General features: G+C 53.6%; 2 protein-coding genes across 7 annotated transcripts; both read left to right on the top strand.

Moving 5' to 3' along the window:
• The first annotated feature begins 2,718 nt into the window (after positions 1 to 2,718).
• C1QA (complement C1q A chain) lies at positions 2,719 to 5,542 on the top strand. Its single transcript, XM_054571455.1, has 3 exons — positions 2,719 to 2,806; positions 3,605 to 3,774; positions 4,769 to 5,542. The coding sequence occupies exons 2-3, from the start codon at positions 3,612 to 3,614 to the stop codon at positions 5,341 to 5,343; spliced, it is 738 nt and encodes a 245-aa protein (XP_054427430.1). The 5' UTR covers positions 2,719 to 2,806; positions 3,605 to 3,611; the 3' UTR covers positions 5,344 to 5,542.
• A 3,265-nt stretch (positions 5,543 to 8,807) lies between these two features.
• Positions 8,808 to 13,327, top strand: C1QC (complement C1q C chain). Of its 6 annotated transcripts, none has more exons than XM_054571456.1 (3): positions 8,808 to 8,940; positions 9,250 to 9,449; positions 12,483 to 13,327. In XM_054571456.1, the coding sequence occupies exons 2-3, from the start codon at positions 9,263 to 9,265 to the stop codon at positions 13,037 to 13,039; spliced, it is 744 nt and encodes a 247-aa protein (XP_054427431.1). In that variant the 5' UTR covers positions 8,808 to 8,940; positions 9,250 to 9,262; the 3' UTR covers positions 13,040 to 13,327. The 6 variants fall into 6 exon arrangements, with proteins under 6 accessions (XP_054427431.1, XP_054427435.1, XP_054427433.1 ...); XM_054571460.1 differs by having other exon boundaries at positions 8,830 to 8,963; positions 9,236 to 9,449; XM_054571458.1 differs by having other exon boundaries at positions 8,831 to 8,940; positions 9,262 to 9,449.
• Positions 13,328 to 15,268: the final 1,941 nt, after the last annotated feature.

The raw sequence follows: 15,268 nt of genomic DNA on the forward strand, positions 1-15,268 counted from the left end.
GCCCTGTGGTGACATTCACGGGCCATCACCGACCCATTTACTTCTGTCGCTAATGACATGTTCATTACTATCGATGCCTCTTATTCCTCGGAAGGAAGTGTTTAGGCTCTTGCAACAGCCTGATAAGTAAAATCATCCCATGCTTTGCAATAAGGCAGATAGATAACTGGTGTCCTTTCAAAGTCAAATTAGCACAGTGTCTGACAAGCCCTCCTAAGGGTCGTCTGACACTCTAGGGGAATGTCACTTTGCTTGACTTATTGTTTACTATTGATCCAGGCCTAGGCTCTGTAAAGATAGCTGTTAGCTGGCAGAAAACTGATAAGTTGCAAATTATTTTTGTCTGGTAGAGATGCAAATGATTTCTTTTTAATAGAGAAGAAAACCCCAACATTATGATTTTATTGCCCTATAGGACATTATCCAGTTTTCTACTAACTTAGCAACCTTGTGAATATTCTAGAATTCTTATTTCTATTGTTTTTGTTTTCACTGACTCCTTTCTCTCCATAATGGAGGTCTATACATGTTTTTTCTCAGAGTCTTCATTTGAACTAGCTTTGTCATCTTGCTGGTTCCTTCGTTAGTAAGCTACAAAAACATTGGCATGTACTCACTAGACGTTTCTATAAGAATTTTGTATTTAATATCTTTTTAATTTTTTAAATATTTTATTTATTTAGTTTTAGAGAGAGGGGAAAGGAGAGAGCAACATCAATCGGCTATCTCTCTCACGCCCCCATCTGGGGACCTGGCCTGTAACTGGCCTGTAACCCAGGCATGTGCCCTGACTGGGAATAGAACCAGCAACCTTTTGGGTCATAGGCCAGCACTCAGTCCACTGAGCCACACCAGCCAGGGCTGAAGTATGTATTTAATACCTTGAAAACTAAACTTCAAGAGGCCTTTCACAGTATTTGACTTTTCCTCCTGCCAACTCTGCCACTTTCTATGAGAGCAAGTCTTCCTGTCTTTGGTCTTTAGTTTCTTATTCTATAAAATGGGAACAATCAGGCTGTTTGTTCTGATTCTGACATGTGATTTTTTTCTAATTCCTTCCACAGGGAAGCAAAACTGAAACAATGCAATAGAAGAAAACGAATGCTGGAAGGGATGTTGTGCAGACCATTTGGGGCAATCCCTTTTGCTTCCAACCCACTCCCTCATCTTGATAGGTGGATAAAGTGAGGCTCAGAGAGGTTAGGTAACTTGCCCAAAGTCACACAGGTACTATTCAACATGACTTATTTTAATGTGGTGTTCAACAGTATAAACTTCCTAGCAAGTTTACATAACCCCTCAGTAGCCCAGCGAGGAGGTTGTATTATCCCCATTTTACAGATAAAGAAACTGAGGCCCAGAGAAATGATGTGGCTTACTCAAGGTCCCACGGAGATTCTCCTAACATCCTGAATCTGGGGGAGCAAGCGAGGGGCTGGCAGGAGGAGCTCTGGGCCCTCCCTTTAAACCAAAACATCCCTGTTTGTATCTGTTGGATAGATATTATGTGCCACACAAGACAGCAAGGGAAAAAAGAGTACCGAAAGCTTGAAAACCCCAGGCCAGAACATCTTTATCTGCCTGTGCATAACAGTCCTCCCTTTTCTCCTCCTCCCTCTGGCAAATTTCTCAGGGAAAAAACATGGTCATAGGAAGAAATAGAAACACATGGTCAGCCAGGCCTGAACACACTGGTCTCCAGTCTGGGAGAGACAGACCGCTCACTCTAAAGGGAGGTGTCCTCAGGGTCCAAGCTGGCAATGATGACATGAGCTGTGCTGGCAGGTAGTGAGCACCCCATCAGTGAGAGCAAGCAAGGCTAGACAAGGCATCCAAATGCTAATAGCAATTCTCTATGTGGCAGAATTTATGGGCTTTGTCGTTGTTTTTTAAATTTTTTTATCCTCACCCTAGTACATCTTTTTTTATTGCTTTTTTTAGAGAGAAACAGAGAGAGATGTTCATTGATTGGTTGCCTCCCATACATACCTGGACCAGCGATTGGCACCCATACCCTGGATTGTATGCGCCCGTGCCTGCACCCAGAATGGGGATCAGACACGCAACCTAGGTATGTGCCCTGACCAGGAATCAAACCCGCAACCTTTCGGTTATAGGACGATGCTCCAAACAACTAAGCCACACCAGCCAGGTCTGTCACTATTTTTTAAATGTTGATAAAATCTCATTAGTAAGCATTTACCATGTGCCGAGTGTGTCGTAGGTGTATTAAATCATTAGAACTTTATAGTAATCCAATGAGGTAGAGAATATGTTGTTCCCAATTTACCAATAAGAAAAACAAGGCCTCAGGAGGTTAAGTGCCTTTCCAAGGATGTGCAAGTAGGAAGAAACATGTCTAGAAAGCTGACTACTAAGCTATTCATTACTACTGCACTGTTCTTTCTTTGCGCTTTTCAGTATTTACAAACTCTGGATGGTGCATACACGTGGTTGCTTTCAAATCCTAAGGATGTCTTACAAGTGACTGATTCTACCAGTCCTGCCCAGGATACCCTCCACAGCCCTCCGTCCTCACAGACTCCTGCCTGCTGTCCCTGCCCCCACACCCACTGTGGCTTGGGGTAGGACGTTCAATGTCCCAGTCTTGCTGAAGTCTGCTCAAAATGTCCCCAGTCAGCCTCAGGCCCCTGAGGCAATGCCAGGGGCAGGTCCAGAGAAGGAGAAGGGGAAGTGGGAAGGGATGTGAAACTTGGCCACTGGCCGGCATCACCCTGCTGGGTGTCCCACAGAGGTCCCTGGGTAGACAGCAGGATCATCCAGTTGAGTTGACCACCCAAGGCAGGTGAGGCCAGGGCCCAAGAGGGAGGGGGCTGTGCAGACCAGAGCTGGGGAGCAGGCCCAGGGGCTGGGCCACTGAGGCTGGCAGGGTGGGAGAGCACGTCTAGCTGGTCTGCACCGGGATAGGGTGGGGTGGGACACTTATTCAGGACCCAGAATCATTGAGTGGGGGAGGCCTTAACTCCTTGGACTTGGGGACGGTGGGAGGTGGTGACACAGACCCATCAGCTCTAACCAGAGTTTCTGGGTCCTGATCCCCCAAAACACAAGAAGCTGGAAAAGGCTGAGAGGTTCAGAGCCCAGCAGAGGGGTCCCACAGGGAGGGACAGTGGGTGACAGTCAGCCTGAAAGAGGACGAGTGTGGAGGGGAGCGAGCAGATGAATCGTCGGGTGTTTGTGAATTCCTGTGCGTATGTGCAGTTCTGCCATCTGGGTGAGAGAGTGTTAATTAAATAGGGAGCAGCCTCTCAATAAATGTTTGTTCAATGGAATTGATCATCCGTAGGAGTATATGAACGTGTGTGTCCAGGTGAGTGAGGGATGGAGTCTCTCTGGGTGTCGGCCTGCATGTCCAGCAGAGTGTGAGCGAGAGGCTGTTTGTGTGTCTGAGTGTGTGATTATATGGGTATGCTCAGTTGCGTGTGTGCATCTGTGTGAGTTTGTGGTTCTATATAAAAGTTTGCGTTCCCTGGAGCTGGAAGGGGGTGTGGATGTATCATTGTGAGGGGGGATTCAAGTATGTGAACTGGGTGTTCCCGAGTGTGTGACGTCCGGCTTCCCAGACCCTGCCGTGTCTCTACAGTGGCATCATGGAAGCCCCGTGGGGCTGGCTGGTGGTTGGTGTGCTGGCCATGTCCCTGGCCTCTACGGTGACCCAGGACGTTTGCCGAGCACCGAATGGGGAGAACGGGGTTGCAGGAAGACCAGGCCGACCCGGGCGGCCAGGCCTCAAGGGGGAGCGAGGGGAGCCAGGTGAGTACCTCCCTCTAGACCCCAGCCCTTCATCGCTTTACCTGGCCTGGGCTCCAGGATGGACGCTTGGGGGCGGCACCAAAGAGCAGGAGCCCACCTGAACCCCCACGTAAAGCCCCTCCAGTCTCACCTGGTCCCATAATCTGAGGGATGGGGCAGCCTTCTCCCTGGGCTGTGTCCCCAGACCCCCAGGCCTCTCCATATCCTCCTAACTGCTTGGGCCCTCTTTCCCTGGCCTTGTCTCCCTCCTCTGGGGAATGGGTCACGGCAAGCAATAAAGATTGGTCCTCACGCAGTACCCTGTCCTTGGTCGTTTTTGCCAGAATGATTAATGCCTCAGGTTTTAGACTTGGAGCCCTTGTCTTGCTGTGTGACCCTCTCTGAGACTCAGTTTCCTCATCTGTAAAATAGAGAAATAACCCCACTTGGCATATAGAGAGGTATCACTTAATGGAAACTATCCTTTTTGCTTCTTTTCATCTACCCCCCCCCCATTCTCTCCCTCCTCCTCCTTTCCAGCCTGTTCAGGCGTGAATTTGCATGAAAAGCCTGGGGGTGAAGGGAAAGAGGGGAGGACATGACCAAAGTGGGCAAGGAAAGTCTTGTGTAACCCTGCTGACCTCGCGGTCCGTAGCAGACCAGGAAGATCTGCAGAGATGTCTGTAACGATTTGTATGTAGGCACCGCAAAACTGCGTGCGGAGTGCAGGTCCATGGGCAGAAGCACAGCAGTGAAGCCTGTGTCCTGCTTTTCACAGAATGTGACACTTCCCCTCATGCTTGTTCACGCTTCTATCCATTTTATCGATAAAGAATCAGGCTCAGAGAGGTTGAGATACTTGCCCAAGGTCACAAAGCCAGCCAGAACCAATGTCTTGAAGGCCCAGGCACATCCCTATCCACTATCCCACCCACAGCATCCAGGGTCCCAGCCATCTTCCCAAGGACGAGCAGACACTAGACTCTCACTCCCAATCTGGTCTTCCTCCCCACAGGGGCCTCTGGCATCCGGACAGGCATCCGAGGTCTTAAAGGAGACCAGGGGGACCCTGGGCCCCCCGGAAGCCCTGGCAAAATGGGCTACCCAGGACCCAGTGGTCCCATTGGTGCCCCTGGCATCCCAGGACGGAAGGGCAACAAGGGCAGCCCGGGGAATATCAATGACCAGCCACGACCAGCCTTCTCGGCCGTGAGGCGGAACCCCCCAACGGGCGGCAACGTGGTCATCTTTGACACCGTCATCACCAACGAGGAAGATCGGTACGAGAGCCACTCGGGCCGATTCGTCTGCGCTGTGCCAGGCTACTACTACTTCACCTTCCAGGTGGTGTCCAAATGGGACATCTGCCTGTACATCGTGTCCTCCAAGAGGGGCCAGAGCATCCGCACCTTGGGCTTCTGTGATGCCAACAGCAAGGGAACCTTCCAGGTGGTGTCTGGGGGCACGGTGCTCCAGCTTCAGAGAGGAGACCAGGTCTGGATCGAAAAAGACCCTGTAAAGGGCCGTATCTATCAGGGTTCCGAGGCGGACAGCGTCTTCAGCGGCTTCCTCATCTTCCCATCCACCTGAACAAGAGCAGGACCCGTCTTCACCCCTGGCCTCATCTGCTTCCTGCTGTGTGACCCGGGCCCACTCGCTCAGCCTCCCTGGTGTCTCTGCTCTGCTCTGTCAAGTGGAGTGCTGTGGCTTTAGCTGAAGAAAAATCATTTCCTGGAGTGCTTCCTGGAATAAATACCTGTGTCCATGTCTGCTGGCTTGAGATTCAGTTGCTACCCTGAGCATTGGGAGGGAGGCATAAGAATGACAATTTGACAGGTCTTGGGAGCCTCATCAGCTTGGGTTCAAGTCCCAAGGCTGCCACTTACTAGTGGTCCAATTGTGCACAGGTTATGTGACTTCAGTGAACCTCAATTCTCCAGTTTTTAAAGTGGGAATAATAATAGCAGCTACCTCAGAGGCTTGAGGGAGGATTAAATGACTTAATATGTGAAAAGAGCAGTGCAGTACCTGCTTCATTGTAAGGGCTCCATGAGTTTTGGCCATTATTACATTTTGTATAATCTTTAGTCGAGCTCTGGAGTGGGTTTTATGACCCTATTTTACAGGTAATAAAACAGAGGCTGAGCATTGGCGCAGACATCAAGCCCAGCTCAGTGTTTGAGGGGAGGAGTCAGGATTTAACTCCAAGTCTCCCTAGTGCCTGAGCCTGGGTGTTGACCTGCTACCCTTGTCAGCCTTCACAGCCACACATGTGACAAATGACCGGAAAGGCAGGGGCAGGGCTCAGAGAGGGGGAGCAATTGGCCCAAGGGCATCCAGCAGTCCTCTCCAAAGGCAGCTTCCGGAGTCCAACCCTGCGCTTCAAACCTGGCCAGCATGGAGGCTGGGGCTGCTGGCCTGCTGGGCTTAGTGCCTGAGACAGGGCTTGGCATGGCGGGTCTGGAGTGTTCATGGCTCATTCCCAAGGTCCCACTCAGCCCATCCAGGAGCTGCTCAGGAGCGAGCAGCTGGTCCAGTACGTCCTTCGTATGTGAGAAAAATAAGGAGAGCAGAATTCAGTCCTGAACGTGTCCAATGCCCTGTGCATTTTCCCAGAGGGAGCCGGTTTTGTCTTTATGCTACGCCTACGCACATGCACACACACACTCACCACAAATGCACGCCTCCCCACATTCCTGGACCAAGACTTGTCCACTCCTCACTAGAACACGGCCACACGATCTCCCCCTCAGCACAAACCCACTTTCTTAGACACACCCGTGCACACCCCCTGGACATCCACATGGGTTATGCCAACAAACCCACAGAGCTACCTGGAAGGACATGTGCTGTCCCACCTACACACCCCTGCCTCACACACCTACACACCTGAGGGCCCCCTGTAAACCATCCGAAGTGCTCTTACAAACACACCTTGAGACAGGTGCCCCAGATACACCCCTGGCACATAGGCGTATATGTCCTCTACTCCCTCCAACACGTACGTGCCTTAGAAATGCCCATGTTTGCCCACGCACTGCTGTCACCCTACAAGAACTGTCTTCCCCAACCACTAGCTGACACACAAGCAGCCTCGGAGTCTCAAGTACACAAAACGCACCACCCCTGCCTCCAACACACAGCCAGGACCCTCTCCTGGGGCAGCCCAGCCAAAAGCCTTTGGAGTCAGGAAGAAGGGAGGCACCCCCTGGAGCCCTGGGGCAGGGCTGGACTCTACAGGGCCCTCAGCCCCCACTGGGTCCCCGCTTTGCCCTAAGGATGCTCCTGCCCCCCAGAACACACCCACCCCTGGACTGGGAAGAGAAACAAGTCTTCAAGCATCTGCTCTATGCTGGACTATTCACGGTCACCGATGCGTTTAACCCCAGAAAAATCGATGAGGACACTGAAGCTCAGAGAAGGAAGACATTGATTCAAGGTCACGCTGCCAGGAAGTGGCAGGGCCTAGATTTGAACCAGCTCTGCCTGACCCTGGAGTGGAGGGCTTCTCTCATTGCAGTGAGACAAAGAAAATGTCAGCGGTGGAGCCCCAAGGGGGCAGGAGAGACCAGGCTATAGAAATAGCGGTTGCTGGCTCTGCCTCACCCTGAATTCCACCCATATGTACACACCTCTGCCAGGCAAGTCACTGCCCCCTCTGGAAGGAAGGGACCCAGCTGGACCAGCGGGCGGGGCAGGGAAGTGCCGAGCACAGGCAGAGGCTGCCATCTGCTGGAAAAAGCAGACCCAGGCGCACATGAGGGGAGGAAGATGGGAGCTCGGGTGAAATCCATGCATTCCCCCCACCCCAGACTCCCAGGGCCAAGCGCACTCACACCTTTGCTCTGGTCCCACACTCTGCAGCCTCGTGCCAGAGCGCGGAGGAGCCGGTAGGGAGGCTGAGGCCCTGAGGGTCACTTGGGGAGGCTGGGGCAGGAATCTGAACTCCTGCGCATGCCCAGCACAGGACTAAGTATCGTGTGTATCTATCACATGGAGTCCTCACGACAGCCCTGCTTGAGAGCCAGTGGGACCCCCCATTCGCAGAGCAAGAACCGACGCTGAATGACATAGGTGGCAGGAATGGGGGCAGGGTCGGGACCCTCTACTGCCTGACACCTCCTTCCTCCCTGGAATCTTGTATAAGGAGAAGAGGAAGAGAGGAGGGCGCCTCTCTCAGCTTGGCCAGCCCGACCCTGACTGGCAACCCCTCACCGGCCCCAGGAGGCCCCCAGACCAGAGGCAGGGGTGCCGGGGATGCAGGTGAGGGAGGCGGCACTGGCAGGGAAGGTGAGCTCATCGGGGCCCTGGCAAAGGGAGAGGCACCAGTGTGCAAAGCCCTGGTCGGCCTTCTCCACCATCCAGTGAATGGATGGGAGACAGACCTGGGTAGGGTCAGCGGTTTGCTGGAGGCCTCAGGGAAAGGGGGCGGAAATAAACCCCCGAGGCCACTGACAGTAGCCAGGGGAGTCTGAACAATGCCGCCGGCTGCCCGCCATCAAAGCTTACCCATCCTGGGCGTCCACCCCCAACTGTGATATGGGGCCGGGGTGGGGGGGCATATGGAAGTTTCTAGAAGAAGGCCTGCCACTTGACAAGTGCATATGAAGCTTGTTTCTGTGGGCAGCTAAGCAGAGGGGTCAGAGCAAGGCTTTGGACCCCAAGAAAACACACACAGCGTGACTTTGGGCAAACACTTTCACCTCCCTGAGCCTCAGTTTCCTCATCTGTAACAGGAGGTTATAACTTCCTCCGGGGGATGTTGTGAAACAACTGAGTCTGAGCACTGCAAATGGCAACAAGCGGGGGTGGACATCAGATGGGCCGAGCTTGTCTCCAGGGGAAGTCTGCCCAGCAGGCTGGTGTTTACCAGGCACAGGCGCGCACACGCCCTCCGCCAGATCCGGGGCGGTGGACGTTTCCTCATTTCAGACACTCATGACCCCGAGTGGGGGGACCCAGGAGTGTCCCTGTGGTCAGCCTGGCTCAGCACCCAAAGAAAGTATTGAGTCAGGAGAAAATGTGGGAAAGGGGATGTGGGACGGGGTGGGGGTGAGAGGCGGGGGCCGTGCATTCCGCGCGGGGCCCTCCCTGCTGCGCCCACTCTGAGACGTGTCCTCCTGCCTTGGAGAGGGAAGCAGGTCGGAAGACGTCTCAGTGACCAGACCAGAAACCTCCTACCCCCAGGTGAGGCCAGGACCCCTGTCCAGGTGAGGGCAAAGGGTAGATACTTCCCCCACCACCTTCCCCCAGCACGGCCCCAGGGACTGCCTGATTTGTGAGAGAAAGGGGGGTCCCCACCCCCGCTAAGCTGGGGGCCTGAGCTCAAAGACATCACCCCACTGCCCTTCCATCCATGGTGCGGTCCCTGAGGGGTGGGGGGCCCAGGGAAGGGAGGTAGGTTCCTGAGGGCGGAGAAGGAGGAGCCCTGAGGAGCGAGAGGGTTAGGAGGGTGAGTGAGGGGCTGGGTGGGCCGACCCAGCTCTCCCCATCCAGCTCCTTCCCCAGGATGGACAGGGGCTCCAGCTCCTGGCCCCACCTTGGACTAAACCTGCTGCTGCTGCTGCTGCTGGCGGCACTGCCACCCGAGAGCCAGGCCAGCACACAATGCTACGGGATCCCCGGCATGCCGGGCCTGCCCGGGGCCCCAGGGAAGGATGGGCACGACGGACTGCAAGGGCCCAAGGGTGAACCAGGTGAGCCGGCTGGCCTCGTGGCGGGGGGGCCACCCGGGGCCCGGCCGCAGGGGCAGACCTGGGGAAAGGAGGACAGCAACCTGATGGCAAGGAGCCTGGTCCCTCCTGCCACACCCGCTCCCAGGGCAGAGTCCAGCTCCCACGACAGGTGTAGCGCCCCTGTTCTCGGAGCCCAGGCCCGAGGCCCCCCAGGGGTTCCTCATCTGAGCTTAGGGAGGGAAGACAGGCACCCGCCCACAAGGCAGCAGAGAGGATCACAGGACAGGATCCACGGGGAAACCTCTGGCAAACTCCAAAACACTAAGCTATTGTTTTGTTACAACCTCTCTACTACTCACCTTGCAACATGGACCCCTGGGGAAGATGGAACCCACACATGGAATGTAAACAATGCACAGACGAGCAGGGTTCAAATACCAGCCCCACCACTTCCCACTGTGTGAACTTGTGCCAGGCACTTACTTACCATCTGGTGCCTCCATTTCCTCGGCTGTCAAATGGGGAGGTCGTAGTGCCTACTGCACAGGGGAGCTATGATGATTAAGTTATAAAAACAGTACTGAACACATGGTAGGCATTGGGAAGCGTAGGCCATGGTGGTTATTCCTGCTGCGATCATTGTTTTCACCAGAAATCTGTGCTCACCTTCTCCCTAAGATCTGGGCAGTTGGAGGGTGGGGGTGAGAAGTCGGGATCACAGCCATAGGACCTTCTACCGGAGATTCACGGGCAAGCTCCCGCCCAGGTAAAGGGGGCTGAGGCCGTGATCGGGGCTGGTGCTGGGAGAGACTGGAGTCTTTGGTGCCTCATTGGAAAGTAGGTGCACATCTGGGAGGTAGAGTGTGTTTGGAGGTGGCATGTGTGCGACTGGGGTGGGGTTGGGCAGGGGTGATGGGGGAGGCAGGGGGTGCGGGGGTGGGGAGCCAGTGGAGAGGAATGTCCTTAGGAATTTTGCCTCCTGTCATCTTCCCTCTTGGCAATGGAATGGAATTTTACTGACATTCCAGAAGAAATTCTCCAATTCAGGGTGAGCTGAATGAGGACCCCCAGGTGTGCCATTATGGGGAGACCCTGTCTTCCGGCTGCCTCTGGCCATCTCACTGCCCGGGGTGGCAGAGGGCCACCGATTCTGGAGCTCCTCCTTGTGCCAGGCATGGTTCCAAGTGGGGCTGATAAAGTTGTTAACTCTTTTGCAAGTGAGCAAAACTGTGGCCAAAATCCTTTGAAGAAGTGATTTACTCCCCTTTGATGAATGTCAAAGCTGAGGTTCAGGGAGATTGAGTAACCTGTCTGAAGTCACACAGTAGAATCCTATCCAACTCCAAAGGCTGTTGCCTTAACCACTACCGTCCACTGCCTCTCAGGCCCCCTCCCCACTGCTGAGTCCTGCCCCTCCCAATCAGATGCTGGATGGCATCTCGAAGGATGAGACGAGGCCCTGCTCAGCATCGCTGACAGCCATTTACTGAGTACTTCCTGTGAGGTGTCCGGCACGGGCATTCTCCCATCCCACTCTCCAGTGGCTCTGCAGGGTCCGGTCCCTTATGCCCTTATCTCAACTGGGCAAAAGAGGCTCAGAGAGGGGAAATCACCTGCCCATGGTCACACAGCCTGATACCTAGGTCTGTTGGGTCCTGAGCTCCGACTCCTAACCTTGGGACCTAAAAGGTCCCACAAAACATGTAGAGAATCTGTCACAAATGGGTTTGCACAGACATCCGCCCCTAAGGAAGCTAGAGGAGGAAGCAGCCAGGAGGGCAGGCAGGGGTGGTCAGAGAGGGCTTCCTGGCAGAGGAAACACATCAGGCCCTAAAAGATGAGTATGGTTTCAACAAGGGCAGAAAAATCTCACAGAGGCGCAGATGATCGGGGTGGTAACAAGAATCAGACATTCTGACTTGACTTTGAGTCCTGACTCCACCTCTTACCAGCTACATAGCCTTGGCCAAGTCTCTGGCCTTCATTGTCCCATCTTCAAAGTGAGTCAAGTTGAACCAGGCTGGCTGTCATAAGGGGCTGAAGTGGGCTGAGTTGGGTTGGGGGAGCCGGAGAGAGCAGCCCCCTTCAAGGGGCAGCTTTGCTTTGTCCCCATCCGGTGGTCCCCTCATACTAAGCTGGCCTGGGGAACAGAGAGAGGGTTTGTAGGGCTCGGAAACTTGTGAAATTTGAAGGCCCTCTTTATGAAAAAGAATACAAAATTAGGGACACATTTGATTGCATGAAGGGGGTATTACACAAATCTACGCATGCCACAAAATTGCATTAGAACTACACACACACACACACACACACACACACAGCGTGCGAAAGCAGAGCTCTGGGAATCACGCGAAGGCCCACGTCTGGGTTTGACTTGGTGCTGTAGGTAGGCAAGACGGGCCGCTGGGGAAATCAGTGAAAAACCCATGGGACCTTCTTGCCTTTTTTTCCCCCCAACTTTCTGTGAATATGTAATTATTTTAACATAAAAATTTTAAAAACTTTATATATATAAAACTAGGCAAAGGCTCTTGAAGGGGCCAATGCCAGTAATAGAAATTGGAACAAGTTTCATGAGCTTCCCGGGAAGTTTGCGTCTGACCAACCTTCTGGTTTTTGTCAAGAAAAACTAGACTTTTAGGTGAGGTCTGAATTTTTTAATGTTAGGCTCTAAATAGGCTGAATAGAAGGGCTCTGAGGCAGCATGCTGCCCGTGGCTGACAGTCTGACACAGTGAGATCCCACCGTTGACGACCCCTGAGCTGGCTAGTCCTACCCTCTTCATCACAAATGCGGAGACTGAGGCCAAGAGACAGGTGTCTTTGCCAAGGTCAGAAGGCAAGTCTGTATGCGGTGGGGGCAGGGGGCAGGCCATGAACCCTCTGACCAGCTTATAGGCTGTTCCCTGCACACTGCTCCCAGGTGGATAGTGCGTCTGGTGGAAAGAGATTCCAGAGACCAAACCCCAGTGGCGGGTGCCCCGGAGGCCAGACCCAGCATCCCCCTCCCCTGTCCCCTGCCCCATCACTTCCTTCCTGCCTGCTTTCTCCCCAGGAATCCCAGCTATTCCTGGGACACGAGGACCCAAGGGTCAGAAGGGAGAAGCCGGCACACCTGGCATTCCTGGGAAAAATGGCCCCATGGGAGCCCCCGGGCTGCCAGGGATCCCTGGACTCATGGGCGCCCCCGGGGAGCCAGGAGAGGAAGGCAGATACAAGCAGAAGCACCAGTCAGTGTTCACGGTCACACGGCAGACAGTCCAGTACCCAACAGAGAACAGCGTGGTCAAGTTCAACACGGTCATCACTAACCCACAGGGGGATTATGACACAAGCTCGGGCAAGTTCACCTGCAAAGTCCCCGGCCTTTACTATTTCGTCTACCACACATCACAGACGGCCAACCTGTGCGTGCTGCTGTACCGCAACAACATCAAGGTGATCACCTTCTGTGACCACATGTCCAACACCAAGCAGGTCAGCTCCGGCGGTGTGCTGCTGCGTTTGCTGGTGGGAGACCAGGTGTGGCTGGCGGTCAACGACTACAACGGCATGGTGGGCACAGAGGGCTCTGACAGCGTCTTCTCCGGCTTCCTGCTCTTCCCTGACTAGGGGGGTGCGTCCACTCCTGCCCCCGGCCACCCCACCTCCCTCAGCTTTCTTGCGTGGACCCGCTGTGCCACGCCCTTGCTCAGGCCACTCTCCCCACCTGATGGACTCCTCCTCCAGAAAGCCCTCCCTGACACCCACCCCCTGAGCGCCCTCCCTTCTCTGAGTTCCTGCAGGATCCACTGCTTTGACACTTAACCAACACCTCTGGTACTCTCGTTCCTTTTTTTAAGTGTTGAAAGACTCAGGGAGACATACAAATAAATGATTAAATCAATGAATACGTATGGCTCTGATTCCTCTCTGCCACCTTGAAGAAGCAGGTCTCTCCACCTTCAGAGATGCACCTGCCACAGCTGTCTGTCGGCTCTAGGCTCACACAGGGCATCTCGTCAGGGCTCAGTAAAAGTTGGTGCCAATGGTGAGACATTAGGCCATTTGGGAGCGAGATGGTCAAGTGTGGCTGAAGACTATAAGGGGTCCCCAAGGGGCCATCTGCTGTCACTTGTGAGAGGCACTGCTGTCATTAGAAGTATCTGTGCTCACCGGTAAATGGGAGTGTGTTTGAATTCCCAGACTTATGTTGACCTATGCTGAATTTCAGGAGCCCCTGTCACAGGAGGGGTTTGGGCTCAGGGAAGCCCGGCATAGACAAAGAGATGTACAATGAATTTGTGTTGAAATGAATGAGTGAATTGGGGTGAATGAATGAATGTGTAAGTGGGTAAATAAATGACTAAGAAAGTAAATGAATAAGTGAATAAAAACATCCTAAGAGCTAAGATTATTGAATTCTTACTATGCACTAGGCATTATGCTAACCAATCTATTAAATTATTTAGTAGTCATAGCCAAGCTCTGTGGTGGGCATGCACAGGTTAGAGAGAGAGAAAGAGAGAGTCTACCTCCCGGACATCCAACAGACTCTGGGAGCCCCCAAGAGACCACCTAAAACCACCGCTGCCTGCAAGCTGTCAGGACTTGACTGTGAGGGTCCTGCCGGAGGGGCCCAGCCACCACGATCCCTGTTGCAGGACTAGGAGGCCATCAGCCGCAATACTTTCCCTGTGGAAAAGGAATTGACAGTTCAGGTTGGAAAAGAAAAAGTTTGACCTTCCTGTGCAGACTGCAGGCCTGGCCTTGGAGCCCAGGGAGACTCACTCAGATCTGCAACAACCTGCCCAGCCTGGCTGGGATCTGAGCTCGGTTCCACGAGTCTTCACAGAGCTCGCGGAGGCCCTGGCCAGTGGCGGCGGGCCGTAAGAGAAGTGGCTTGAGTCCCGCCCTACAACCACCTCCATCCACTTTTGCACCTTTGTTCCTGAGACGGGCTCTTTCACGCCTCCGAGCCTTTGCCTGTGGTGTTCCCTTCGTCCTGACAGTCCCCGCCTCACTCATACAACTCCTCCATCCACCTGGATACACTATACACTCAAAGATCAGGATTCAACACAAAGATCACCTCCTCCACGAAGCCTTCTCTGATACTCTCCTTCGTGTTCCCACAGTGCCCGTCACAGACTTGGACCACAAAATCGTGACCCTTTAGAGTCCAGCCTCCCAAACCTGATGTTGCAACATAACTACCTGTAGCCTTATTTACAAAACAAACAAACAAACAAACACATATTTCTGGACCCAAGGGTTTTTTTCTTTTTAAATAAAGGTTCAGGGAGGACAGAACTGTGGGTCCAGGTGAAGCCAATTTCTCGTGGTACGCCAACTGGCTTCCATGCATTCATTCACTTACAGATCGGCCTCCCCCGCTGAAGCATAAGCCTCCTCGAGGGCAGGGCCGCTTTGACACGTGCCTGTACGTGGTAGGGAAGAAGGGACAGATAAGGACACGCACACAAAGCAAGAACAGAGCCCTGCCTGGTTGACGGAGCCCGGGTGCGTCTGACAGGGACACAGCCGGGGTCACGGGCCGCTCTGTTCTCAGCGCCCCTCCATCAGCCACTTAGCAGTGCCCACGGTGATCTGTCTTTCTTCTCAGTTCTCTTCTGCTTAAAAAAATCAATATGCCATTTATGTAGGCCTCCGTGTCAGATCAGAAACCTGTACTTTGGAAATGGCAGTTTCAGTGCCGTTTTTATTTTCCGTAATTGTTTCCCTGTGGTTGTCTCTTTGTCAGGAGAGACAGGTCTCTGAAAACACCAGCTTCTCCGCTGGGCTGAGAGGAATGGGGGAGCACTTTTACGGGGGGCAGGCGAGGGGGATGTGGGAGTAGGA

The sequence above is a fragment of the Pteronotus mesoamericanus genome, unplaced genomic scaffold, assembly GCF_021234165.1.
Source record: "Pteronotus mesoamericanus isolate MK-2021 breed Mesoamerican mustached bat unplaced genomic scaffold, CSHL_Meso_final contig_221, whole genome shotgun sequence".
Taxonomy (NCBI): domain Eukaryota; kingdom Metazoa; phylum Chordata; class Mammalia; order Chiroptera; family Mormoopidae; genus Pteronotus; species Pteronotus mesoamericanus.